The sequence below is a fragment of the Chlorocebus sabaeus genome, chromosome 2 (genome assembly GCF_047675955.1).
Source record: "Chlorocebus sabaeus isolate Y175 chromosome 2, mChlSab1.0.hap1, whole genome shotgun sequence".
NCBI classification, from domain to species: Eukaryota; Metazoa; Chordata; class Mammalia; order Primates; family Cercopithecidae; genus Chlorocebus; species Chlorocebus sabaeus.
In genome coordinates this window covers 90,401,868-90,415,050 of record NC_132905.1, presented here as the reverse complement: position 1 = coordinate 90,415,050, position 13,183 = coordinate 90,401,868, and the positions used below count along the sequence as shown (strand labels likewise).

The following is a 13,183-nucleotide window of genomic DNA, read 5'->3' as shown; positions in this document are numbered from 1 at the left end:
CATTTATGTATTTTTATTTTTATTTCTATTTTTATTTTTTGAGACAGAGTCTCATTCGGCCACGCAGGCTGGAGTGCAGTGGCATGATCTTGGGTCACTGTAAAAGCCAAGAGGCCTCCCAAGCTCAGGTGACTCTCGTTGCCTCAGCCTCCTGAGTAGCTGGAAGTACAGGCACGCACCACCAAACCCAGCTAATTTTTCTATTTTTTGTAGAGACAGGGTTTCACCATGGCTAGTCTCAAGCAATCCACCAGCCTCGGCCTCCCAAAGTGCTGGCATTACAGGAATGAGCCACCGTGCCCAGCCAATTCTCATCAAATTTAGACTGAAAAAAACACTGGTAGGTGATTTATTTTCCTGGGAGTTAATTTCTAAATACACTAGAGCCTTCCTCAAAAACCCTTTGATTGTCGACAAGTATCCATTTAGACAAGTATTATCATCCCCAATTTATACAAGAGAAAAAGGACTACCTGCCGGGCGTGATGGTTCACGCCTGTAATCCCAGCACTTTGGGAGGCCGAGGTGGGCAGATCACCTGAGGTCAGGAGTTCGAGAACAACCTGGCCAACATGGTGAAATCCCATCTCTACTAAAAATACAAAAAATTAGCCAGGCATGGTGGCGCGCACCTGTAATCCCAGCTACTGAGGAGGCTGAGGCAGGAGAATCGCTTCAACCTGGGAGGTGGAGGTTGCAGTGAGCCGAGATCGTGCCACTGCACTCCAGCCTGGGCAACAAGAGCAAAACTCCATCTCTCAAAAAGAAAAAAAGGAAAAGAGAACTACTTTTACTAGGGTACAATTTCTTAGAGAACAGAAACCACAAATAATTCATCTTGATTTGTAGTGACTAGCTAAGACTCTGAAAGGCAATATTCCATAAGTTTGTGAGATAAAAATTCAAAGTAAGGTATCCAGTTGCTAATGATGAAATAAAAACCTAGGTTGGTTAAATTAGTTATTTTTTAAAATCTGCTAGCTAAAATGTTGAACTCAAAGTATATGAGTCATCTTCTGATTATCTACATGTGACTAACCAGTATATTTTGTTCATGATTGTCGCTATACTTCTTAGCCTATGAAGAAAAAAGTAAAATAATGTGTAACTCATGAAATGAACATTTTTATAAACACAACTATAAGCCAAACCATACAACTAATCCTAATTCTGCTCTATTAAAAACCATCAGGTTCACCATTTCAGACTATTTGTAAACTACAGTAATAACAAGATCCTTCTATCTGTGGTTCTTATCCATCTTCCTTCCAGCCTTATCCTGTCTCTCTCATTCCTCTGTTCTCCCCTTAAAATTATGGTCTAGCCACAGCAAATTACTCCCTTTATGATGTCATACTCTCAGACGCCTCTTTCTCTGCCTTTGCGCATGCTGTCTCTCCCTGGAAAGCCCTTCCAGACTTTGCAGCACAGTGAAGTCAACTGAGACTCATCTCAATCAACACTTTCTCTAAGAAGCCTTTTCTGATGCTTCCAAGGATGTTCCACAGTCCCCTCACAAAACTGAGCTTTGAGGGCATGCTCTGTATTTTATCAACTTTTTATGCTGAGCACCCAGCACAGCAAATCACGATGGGTATCTGATACTTATTTAATGCTTACTGAATCCACAGAATGCAAATACCAGGCCCAGTCCATCATCTGGTAAAGACTAACATTGTAATTTAGCTGTAACAGCCTATTTTTACAAGGTCAAGCTTAACTAGGAAATACACACAGTGCAAATTTAACTCGGTTGGGAAAATGGGCTATGTATCTTGGTTAAGTCAGATTCATAAGTGATAAAAGAAAAAAATTTACATTCTGCAGTAGATATAAAGTTCATTTACTTCTGCAAATATGCTATATTTGGGCTCATGCCATATAAAGTAGGTGAAGCAGAGTCAGAACCCCTGTTAAGTGATATTCAAGGTGAATCCACATTGTTATACCGTGTAGAGCTCACATCATTCTACAAAAAACTCAGAATAAAGATAAAGAATTATCACCAAAATCTTAAAAATATACACTGGATCCATATCCAAACGCAGCTAAATGATGTGTTTCTGTCTGAGATCCAGGCTGTTATGTCTTAGACAAGTTGCTTCATCTATTTATTATTAGCCCCAATTTCTTTTCTTTTCTTTTTTTTTTTTAATTTAAGAGACAGGGCCTCACTCTGCTGCCCAGGCTGAAGTACAGGGGCAAAATCATAGCTCAGTGCAGCCTCAAACTCCAGGGCTCAAGCACTCTCCCACCTCAGCCTCCCAAATAACCGGGACTACAAGGACGTACAACCACACATGGCTAATTTGTTTTTGTTGTTTTGTAGAGACAGTGTTTTTGTGTGTGTTTGTTTGTGATAGGGTCTCACCCTGTTGCCTAGACTGAAAAGCAGAGGCACAATTTTGGCTCACTACAGCCTCAACTTCTTGGGCTCAAGCAATCCTCCCACCTCAGCCTCCTGAGTAGCTGGGACCCACCAGGCCCAGCTAATTTTTGTATTTTTTTGTACAGACAGGGTTTTGCCCCATTGCCCAGGCTGGTCTTGAACTCCTGGGCTCAAGCAATCCCCTGGCCTTGATCTCTCAAATGTGCTAGGATTACAGGTGTGAAGCACCATACTCAGCTGAGATAGAGACTTGGTATGTTGCCCAAGCTGGTCTTGAAGTACTGACCTCAAGCAATCCTCCTACCTCAGCCACATGAAGTGCTAGGATTACAGGAAAGAGTCACTGTGTCTGGTCCTCAACTTTCTTATGCATCAAATAGGGATAAAAGAAATATTCTGTCCCCACCTCAGGGCTGTTCAGTATCAAATACGAAATTAATGTAATAGGCCAGGCACAAGGGCTCAGGCCTGTAATCTGAGCACACTGAAAGCCTGAGGTGGGTGGATCACTTGAGGTCAGGAGTTTGAGGCCAGCCTGGTCAACAATTTGTCTCTACTAAAAATACAAAATTTGGCCAGGAGTGGTGGCACACGCTGGTAGTCCCATCTACTTGGGAGGCTGAGGCCCGAGAATAGCTTGAACCAGGGAGGCAGAGGTTGCAGTGAGCTGACATCACACCACTGCACTCCAGCCTGGGTGACAGAGTAAGACTCCATCTCAAAAAACAAATAAATAAATAAACAAAAGAAATTAAGGTGCTGACATGAACCTGTAGTCACAGCTACTCAGGAGGCTAAGGTGCAAGGATCACTTGAACCTGGGAGTCGGAGGTTGCAGTGAGCCAAAATTGTGCCACTGCACTCCAGCCAGGCACAGAGTCTCTCAAGAAATAAAAATAAAGCCGGGCATGGGGGCTCACGCCTGTAATCTCAGCACTTTAGGAGGCCAAGAGGGGTGGATCATCTGAAGTCAGGAGTTTGGGACAAGCCTGGCCAACATGGTGAAATCCCGTCTCTACTAAAAACACAAAACAATTGGCTGAGTGCGGTGGCTCACACTTGTAATCCCAGAACTTTGGTAGGCCAAGATGGGCGGATCACCAGGTCAGGAGATCAAGACCACGTTGGCTGACATAGTGAAACCCCGTCTCTACTAAAAATACAAAAATTAGCCAGGCGTGGCGGTACCTGCCTGTAGTCCCAGTTACTTGGAAGGCTCAGGCAGGAGAATTCCTTGAACCTGGAAGACGGAGGCTGCAGTGAGTCGAGATCTCACCACTGCACTCCAGCCTGGGCGACAGAGCGAGACTGTCTAAATGAAAAAACAAAACAAAACAAAACAAAAAACAGGCATGGTGGCATGCGCCTGTAGTCCCAGCTACTTGGGAGGCTGAGGCAGGAGAATCGCTTTAACCCAGAAGGTGAACATGGCAGTGAGTTGAGCCAAGATTGCACCACTGCACTGAAGCCTGGGCAAGAGTGAGACCCTGTCTCAAAAAAAAAAAAAGAAAAGAAAGTTCACATACCATACTAACGTTATTTTTTACAAATGTACATTAAAAAGCCATAGGCAAAAAGGTACAATAAAATTATTTAACATTTGACCCAAGAGTGTATATTATCCTAACTTTTGTGGAAAATAAACATTTTCTTTTCAAATAAAAAATAAAGCTTACCCTTAACTGACATCCAACTTTTTCATAAGCTTTGATGAGTCTATTTCTGTGATACATCATTATCCCATAATGATCTTTATTTCTGCAGTTGAATCCAAAAGTAATTCTCACTGTTTTAGACTTAAGATATTAAGGTAAATTTTGAACACAATACCTCACTCAATTCAAATCATCCTATTTCATTATTTAATAAGTCCAAAAGCACAAAAGGAGGGCAAAGCTAGAGCAGACTAGAATCCCTATCAGCATATAAGGTGAAAGGGGCAAAAGAGAATACACCTGACTAACGTATCTCTATAAGGAATCATAAAAAGAAAAAGGATACTAAAAATTTGGGTCGATAAACATCACGTTCGATATAGGCAAGACTCTTCGAAACCAGCTGCGTCTTCACTTTCTGTCCACGTAGGATGATCTGCATTCTTGGCTTTAGATATAATATACTGCAATAAGCCTGTAAAATAACATAACAAGAAGCTAGTATCTACAGATTTGCTCACCATTACTTAGACACGGATTTACACAGAAGCTCTCCTATTAACTTGATAAAAGACCAATTGACTCTTCAATAAAATAGACTAAGGCTGTATGTTATTCTGATTTGGTTGTTTTTCATTAAAAATAAGCTCAATATACCGCAGCCAGTAAAAATGACTTGCAGAATACAATCAACTGATCTACATAGACACTGATATAGTTAATATTACTGAGTGAAAAAGATTACAAAACGGCACATATGGTATGACATTTTAATTTTAAAAAATGTATATATGTACAAAAAAGTACATTTTCTGATTTTTCTGTAAAGTACGGAGGTGGAGGCTGCAGTGAGCCGAGATCACACCACTGCACTCCAGTGTGGGCGACAGAGGGAGACCTACACCTCAAAAAAAAAAAAAAAAAAAGATTCAACACGGAACTAAAACTTAAACATTTCTCTTACTTTTCCTGACTCTTGATTTCAAAAGAAGTGGTGCTTTGTGTCATTTAAAAAGCATTGTATTTTGTAGTGTACTAAAACCATACCATCTTCTCTGGCTGCCTCTGAACTTGTTTTGTACTTGAGTAAGACTTTCAACACTAGGAACACATTAGGATACATCAAGGAATAGTAAATATCTGCTATTTACTATTTTAGTAAATAGTAAAATTACTATTTACTATTACTATTACTAATACTGTAATTGCTAAGACCTTAGCAAAAATTACATGGAAAATCTGTAAATGTCAAATACATCCACAACTTGGGATTAGAGAATTATATTAACACAAGAAATAAAGCAAAAAGTGGCCAGGCTAGGTGGCTCAAGCCTGTAATCCCAGAACTTTGGGAGGCCAAGGCAGGCGGATAACGAGGTCAGGAGTTCAGGACAAGCCTGGCTAACATAGTGAAACCCCATCTCTACTAAAAATACAAAAATTGGCCAGGCAGGGTGGCGCATGCTTGTAGTCCTGGCTACACAGGGAGCTGTGCCAGAAGAAGCGCTTGAACCCAGGAGCTGGAGGCCATGGTGAGCCAAGATCACGCCACTGCACTTCAGCCTGGGTAACAGAGTGAGACTGTCTCAAAAAAAAAAAGAAAGAAAGAAATCAAGCATAAAGTTAGTATCATAAAGTTAGTGCCAAGATCGCACTGCTGCCCTCCAGCCTGGCTGAGAGAGTGACACCCAAAGACCTAATCTCCAAAAAGAAAAACAACAAAAACCTCATTTCTAAAGGGAAAATCCTAGAGGCATTTATCACAAAATTATATTAATGTGCCTTATCTATCTATAGTCTATAATTTATTGCTTTAGGAGGACAATTAAGGTACATATTCTAGAACACGTTAAATTTTTTTGTGTGAGTGATGGAGTCTCACTCTGTCACCCAGGCTGGAGTGCAGTGGTGCAATCTCGGCTCACTGCAACCTCCGCCCCCTCTTGCCCCACCTCCAGGTTCAAGCGATTTTCCTGCCGAGTAGCTGGGATTACAAGTGTCTGCCACCGCGCCCGACTAATTTTTGTATTTTTAGTAGAGACGGGGTTTCAGAATCCTGGCCAGGCTGGTCTTGAACTCCTGACCTTGTGATCCACCCATCTTGGCCTCCCAAAGTGGTGGGATTACAGGTGTGAACCACCGCGCACAGGCAAATACGTTAAATTTAATAAGATTTTGAATTTGTTGTCTGTTGAATTAATTAGTCTGGCCACCATACACTGATTAATATAATAATAATATACTGATTCTAATATGATAATAATGTCAGCATATAGTAAAAACTACAAGCATTGTTAGGCCTGACGACTTTACAATTTAAAAAGGGTTTCTAAGCAAATAAATCAACCAGTGTGCTAATGAAAAGTTTAACTAAGCTGGTTCATGTCTGAGATACTTTCATTCAGAGAGCACTGGTAGCCTTTATATCACAAGTAGGTAACATGAGCATTCCTAATACTACCATGATTCAATGATTTTCTCACTTCTACAAAGAGAGTTGAATACATACCCTCAGGGAATAGTCACTCTCAGGGGCAATCTGGTCCATCCTTTCCTGCTTCTTATACCCCTTCTTCCCTGTTATCTCATCTAAATCCTCAGGAATTCTGATATCATATTTATCCTTTTCAAAATCGAACTCCGTTGCATTTTTGTAGCTGCAAAAAAATTTTTTAGAAAGAACCAAAACTTAACTTCACAGCAAGATAAGAAAGCAAACACTGTAAGCCATTAAAAAGGTAAGCAAATAAATAAACCTACACATGGTGCATGTCAGTGGGGGACTGGGGGTGCAAAGGCAAGAGAAAAAAAAAGAAAACGGATCCTGGAAGATGTGGAGAAACTGTATCACGTGTACATTGCTAGTAGGAAAACACTCAGTAAAACAGTCTGGCATTTCTTAGAAAATAAAACTCAAGTACTATATGATACAGCAATTACATGCCGGGTATTTATTTCAGAAAAATGAAGACTATATTCCCACAAAACCATGTACACAAATGTTTACAGCTTTATTTGTAATATCCCAAAACTATAAATCCAGATGTCTTGAATAGGTAAACACACTGGGTTCCACACATACAATGAAATACTACTCAACAAGAAAAAGGTGCAAACTGGCTGGGTGTGGTGGCTCACACCTGTAATCCCAGCACTTTGGGAGGCTGAGGCACGTGGATCACCTGAGGTCAGAAGTTCAAGACCAGCCTGGCCAATATGGCAAAACCCTGTCTCTACTAAAAATACAAAAATCAGCTGGGCATGATGGCGGGTGCCTATAATCCCAGCTACTCAAGAGGCTGAGGCAGCACAATCACTTGAACCCAGTGGGCGGAGGTTGCAGTGAGCCGAGATGGTGCTACTTCACTCCACCCTGGGGGAAGAGCAAAACTCCATCCCAAAAAAAAGAAAGAAAAGAAAAAGGTGTCTATACATACAAGAACCTGGAAAATATCAAAAAGTTATGCTAAGTGAAAAAAGTCAATCCCGAAAGGTTTCCATGTTGTTTATGTAATATTCTTAAAATGGCAAAATTATAGAAATAGAGAACAGATTAGAGGTTGCCAGGGATTAAGGAAGGAGTGGGGTTAGGAGGGAAGTGGGTATGGCCATAAAATGGCAACATGAGGGATTCCTGTGATGACTAAAGTGTCCTGCATCCTGACTGTATCAATGTCAAAATCCTGTCGATATCAATAGCACTAGCACTACTGTACTACAGTTTTGTTAGATGTTACCACCAGGGGAAACTGGATAAAGTGTACATGAGATCTCTGTATTACTTCTTACAACTACACATGAATCTACAATTAGAAAGTATAACTGAAAAAATCCTCCAGAAGAAGGAGGGGTAGGGAAGTGAAAGCATGAAAAATGAATTCAGGTATCAGAATAGCACAAGTTTTTTCAGTTCTTTAGTCTTATCACTACCCTGTGCTTTATTCCTGTGATTCGGTATGTCTTAGATTTTTCAATATTAGACATTAGTCTTAAATTTTAAAATTTATTTGTGAAGGATTTTATCCTCACAAAGATAAAGGATTAATTTTAGCAACGCAAAAATCTCACCTATATTACTTTTCTCATCAGGTGTTACATCACTTTTAGCTTTAAGTAATGGACACAATGAAGAAAGATTTATCCTCCTAAATTTCTCTTCTCATTGCTTTTTTTCTCTTTTCTTTTTTTGAGAAGACAGGGTGGAATAAATGAGACAGAATGGAGTGCTAACAGAGACTGAATGGCAGGGATAGAAAATTTTATTTTTTTTGGCTGAGTGCAGTGGCTCATGCCTGTGATCCCAGCATTTTGGGAGGCCGAGGCAGGTGGATCACCTGAGGTCAGGAGTTCTAGATCAGCCTGGCCAACGTGGAGAAACCCCGTCTCAACTAAAAATGCAAAAATTAGCTGGACGTGGTGGCAGGCGCCTGTAATCCCAGCTGCTTTGGGGGGATGAGGCAGGAAAATCGCTTAAACCTGGGAGGCAGACGTTGCAGTGCGCTGAGATCGTGCCATCGCACTCCAGCCTGGGGGACAAGGGCGAGACTTCATCTCAAAAAAAAAAAAAAAAAAAAAAAAAAGAAAGAAAAAAATTTTTTTAACAATATGAAAATATCCTGGGCAAAGACAAATCAGTAACTACACCAAAAAATGAGTACCTTTCCATGTATTTCTACCGTGTGTAACAAGAGATGAATGTAGGGACACCACCCTGCACAAGCACTTTACTCCCAAACGGTCAACATCTATGTCCACATTTACCTTCTGAGATTCCAAATGATGATCCTTGTCCCCTTCTTGCCTATAATAGCATCAAGTTCTGCCAGTAACTTCTGTTCCGTAGAAAACAGGGAATGTTCCAGAATTGCAGCAAGGCTGGCTTTTGATTCTGCTAAATTAATCATCTGTCGTATATCGTAAGTTAAAGACTCAGACTGCCAACATATTTTTCAAATTACAATATGAAAACCAACTCTGTAAACTTAAATAACAGAAAAACTATTTATACATAATTTTCCAAGGTTTTTTTTTTTTTTTGAGATAGGGTCTCACTATTGCTCAGGCTAGAGTGCAGTAACGTGATCAGGGCTAACTGCAGCCTAGCTGGGACCACAGGCACCCACCAACATGACCGAGTAATTTTTAAATTTTTGGTAGAGACAGGGTCTCCCTATGTTGCTTGAGCTGGTCTCGAAATTCTGGACTCAAGCAATCCTTCTGCATTGGCCTCCCAAAGTGATGGAATTTCAGGCATCAGCCACCAAGCTCAGCCTATTTTCTAAGTTTTACCATGGCGGCTTGATTTCAAACAAACATCAAGAAGAATAAAAAATGAGCAGGTTATTATTCCTAACTAACTTAATACTTTCCAATATTTCAATGTGTTCATACAAAAGGCATTTTCCTAAAGTTATCCTGCCTTTCGTGGTCACTAGTCAAATTTTCAAGCCAGACCATAAAGTCTTACTAGTCTACAATAACCCTGAACTAAACAGAAGAGGTATAGGAAGTTTAACATAAAATGTTGAGTATTTCCATAGTAGGAGTCCAACAGAGAAGAGAAAAGAACAAACCCTTAGCCTCAGGTGTATGATAAATGCAGAGGACAGAGGTAAGAAATGGAACAGGTGTTATTCAAAGGAAATAATCTGGAAGAAGGCAAAAATATGGAATGTTTCCGAATTATTTCTTCAGTTTCTCCACAGCTTTTGCACAACCAAAAGGATATGGTGCTTGTTGAATGCCACTATTGGAACAACAACATGCTCCGCTTTTATGACTTCCAAGTAGGTCTGAGACAAAAGGCCCACACTCATGCTTTCTCCATTTTTGGTAAAAACAATTGCATCTTTACCCAAACGCATAGAACCTGACTTGAAGCCATTCCCATATAATCCAACTGGCACATGACCATTCATGGTGACTTTGTCACTGAAGCCAAAGCTAAGAAGAAAAGAAAGATTTTAAAAAATAAATACCTATAATCAAAAATAAATAAATAAATACCTACAATTTTTTTTAATTCATTAATTGTAATACCAAGTAAAAAGCCTGGGTTTAAATGCTGGCCTCACCCTTCCTAGCTGTATAATCTTGGGCAGATTACTTTTTGGTGGTGGTTGTTGATTTTTTATATACTGGGCAGATTACTTTTAATGTATCTTGATGTGTTTTCCCAGCTCTGAAATGAAGGAAACCAAATCTATGTCACAGGGGAGAGAAAGGATCACAAGTACTAACATGGAAACTCATTGCTGGCACACCCTGACTAAATAGCTGAGTATAACCCATGCTCCTGGGACTGTGAGATTTCACCCCATGAATCTCTTCCTCTAAAAGTTACTCCCAACAAAGTGGTAAGTTTTATTACAAATACTGGTTAAACCTAATTTACACTAAAGTTATCAGTAATTGATATAAATATACTACAACTCTAAAGGAATGGTGGACTTTTAGGGAGTTGGAGGTAGGGTGGAGTAGGTGATGAGAATGGTGAGGACGGACTAATCATCTACCAGGAGTAGAAAATCATGGGAAGACTCTTAGAGAACAGCTCACACTGTACATACAGCATTTCATTTCAAAAAACAAAAACCAAGAATAGTCAGTATGGCACAGGAAACCCATTAGGCAAAAGCAACAATTTTAAGAAGTGTGGCACATTTTTACCTACCTTAGCATTTTATGTAATTTATCAGAAGTCATACCATTCCCATTGTCAGTGAATGTCAAGCATATATGGTCATTTATTACTGTTTTGTCAATCCATATTTGTTTAGCGTTCACATCAGGATCGTAAGCATTATCTGGGAAACACAAGTTTGAAGAAATTCTGATTTTCCACTTTAAAAAAGAGCAATTAGTTCAGAACAATCCTATAAGAAGCAATAGAAGACTAATTTTTTTTTTTTTTTTTTTTTTTGAGACGGAGTCTCGCTCTGTCGCCCAGGCTGGAGTGCAGTGGCGCGATCTCCACTCACTGCAAGCTCCGCCTCCCGGGTTCATGCCATTCTCCTGCCTCAGCCTCCCGAGTAGCTGGGACTACAGGCGCCCGCCACCTCGCCCGGCTAGTTTTTCTTTTTTTGTATTTTTTAGTAGAGACGGTGTTTCACCGTGTTAGCCAGGATAGTCTCGATCTCCTGACCTCGTGATCCGCCCATCTCGGCCTCCCAAAGTGCTGGGATTACAGGCTTGAGCCACCGCGCCCGGCCAAGACTATGTTTTAAGACAACTTTAAAAGCTGCAATTTTTAGCAACTCCTAAGATTTAAGAACATGAAAATAAACTGCATCCTGGTATATTTTAATTGACTATTACAGAATTAACACCTTCCATGTTAAAGAGACAGCAAAGACTGGTACCCAGCACACCAAAGAAGTACAAAGGAAGAAAAATCACTACACTGCAGAGATGATTAAAAGAGGGACTAAGGCTGTGTGCGGTGGCTTACGCCTATAATCCGAGCACTTTGGGAGGCTGAGGCGGGCAGATTATCTGAAGTTAGTTCGAGACCAGCCTGGCCAACATGGTGAAACCCCACCTCTACTAAAAATACAAAAATCCGCCAGGCATGGTGGCACATGCCTGTAGTCCCAGCTAATCCAGAGGCTGAGACAGGAGAATTGCTCGAGCCTGGGAGGCAGAGGTTGCAGTGAGCAGAGATCATGCCACTGCACTCTAGCCTGGGCAACACAGCAAGACTCTGTCTCAAATATATATTTTTAAAAAAAAAAAAAGGATGACTACGGTGGCTCACGCCTGTAACCCCAGCACTCTGGGAGGCTGAGGTGGGTAGAACACCTGAGGTCAGGAATTTGAGACCAGCCTGGCCGACAGGGTGAAATCCCATCTGTATTTAAAAAAAAAAAAAAAAAAAGTTAGCTGGGCATGGTAGCTGGCATCTGTAATCCCAGCTACTCGGGACGCTGAGAAAGGAGAATTTTTTGAACCCAGGAGGTGAGGTTGCAGTGAGCCGAGATAGCGCCATTGCACTCCAGCCTGGGCGACAAGAGTGAAATTCCGTCTCAAAAAAGGAAAAAGAAAAAAAAAAAAAGAGGGACTAACCTGGCTATCATAGGGGAAAGAGACCTGATTGTCAATGGAAGGTACACACTAATCGATGAATAAATGAGAAGGCAGCAACATTTTCTGCTAAGCTACATACAAGGATGGCATATTCACTTTCTACTATTTCTTTAAATTGTGGCACTTCTCAGTTTCACCAAGTTAAATCAAGTTTCTGGCGGCTTTTACATTATTTCTGTATACCTCTCCATTTAACATCCTTGTTTAACATACTCATTTCTCTCAGAATAGGTGTACAAAGAAATATATTAAAAAATGAAAACTAGAGCTGGGCGCAGTGGCTCATGCCTGTAATCCCAGCACTTTGGGAGGAGGTAGGTGGATCACCTGAGGTCAGGAGTTTGAGACCAGTCTGACCAAAAGGGTGAAACCCTCTCTCTACTAAAAATACAAAAATTAGCCGGGAGTGATGGTGGGTGCCTGTAGTCCCAGTTACTCAGGAGGCTGAGAGACAAGTGCTTGAACCCAGGAGGTAGAGGAGGTTCCAGTGAGCCGAGACTGAGCCACTGCACTCCAGCCTGGGTGACACAGCAAGACTCTGTCTCAAAAAAAAAAAAAAAAAAGTTTCTTTTATTTTTTCTTCCATCTAAGATAGAACTCTTCCTTGATAAAAATTCTAAAATATATCTAAGAATTCCTAAGAATACAATTTCCCTTTATTATCTGTTTCTTAAACATATGCCTAAATTTTTCAACTAGGCATATGTTTGTGTGCATGACTTTTTCTTTTCTTTGTCTTTTCCTTTTTGTTGGAGACAGGGTCTTATGTAGCCCAGGCTGGAGCAAGACTTACTCCACTGAAGCCTTGACTTCCTTGGCTCAAGTGATCCTCCTACCTCAGATTCCCGAGGAAGTAGGACTACATGCATGCACCACCACCCTGGCGAATCTTTGTATTTTTTGTAGAGATGGGGTCCCCACTATGTTTCTCAGGGTGGTCCCCAACTCCTGGGCTGTGATCCTCCTGGCTTAGCCTCCCAAAGTGTTGGGATTACAGGTGTGAACAACTGTGAACCCAGCCTATGCATGAATTTTTCCCAAGAAAAAAATCATG

At 40.8% G+C, this 13,183-nt stretch overlaps 1 protein-coding gene across 1 annotated transcript in view; it reads right to left on the bottom strand.

The window, feature by feature from the left end:
- Positions 1–13,183, bottom strand: part of MORC3 (MORC family CW-type zinc finger 3) — a 54,932-nt gene that overhangs the window by 27,767 nt on the left and 13,982 nt on the right. Inside the window, exons 3-8 of the mRNA XM_007967611.3 lie at positions 10,718–10,850; positions 9,773–9,987; positions 8,806–8,953; positions 6,554–6,701; positions 4,391–4,519; positions 4,066–4,185 (exon numbers count right to left, since the gene is read on the bottom strand). Of these exons, the coding sequence (XP_007965802.1) occupies positions 4,066–4,185; positions 4,391–4,519; positions 6,554–6,701; positions 8,806–8,953; positions 9,773–9,987; positions 10,718–10,850 (893 nt within the window). The remainder of the gene's footprint in view (positions 1–4,065; positions 4,186–4,390; positions 4,520–6,553; positions 6,702–8,805; positions 8,954–9,772; positions 9,988–10,717; positions 10,851–13,183) is intronic.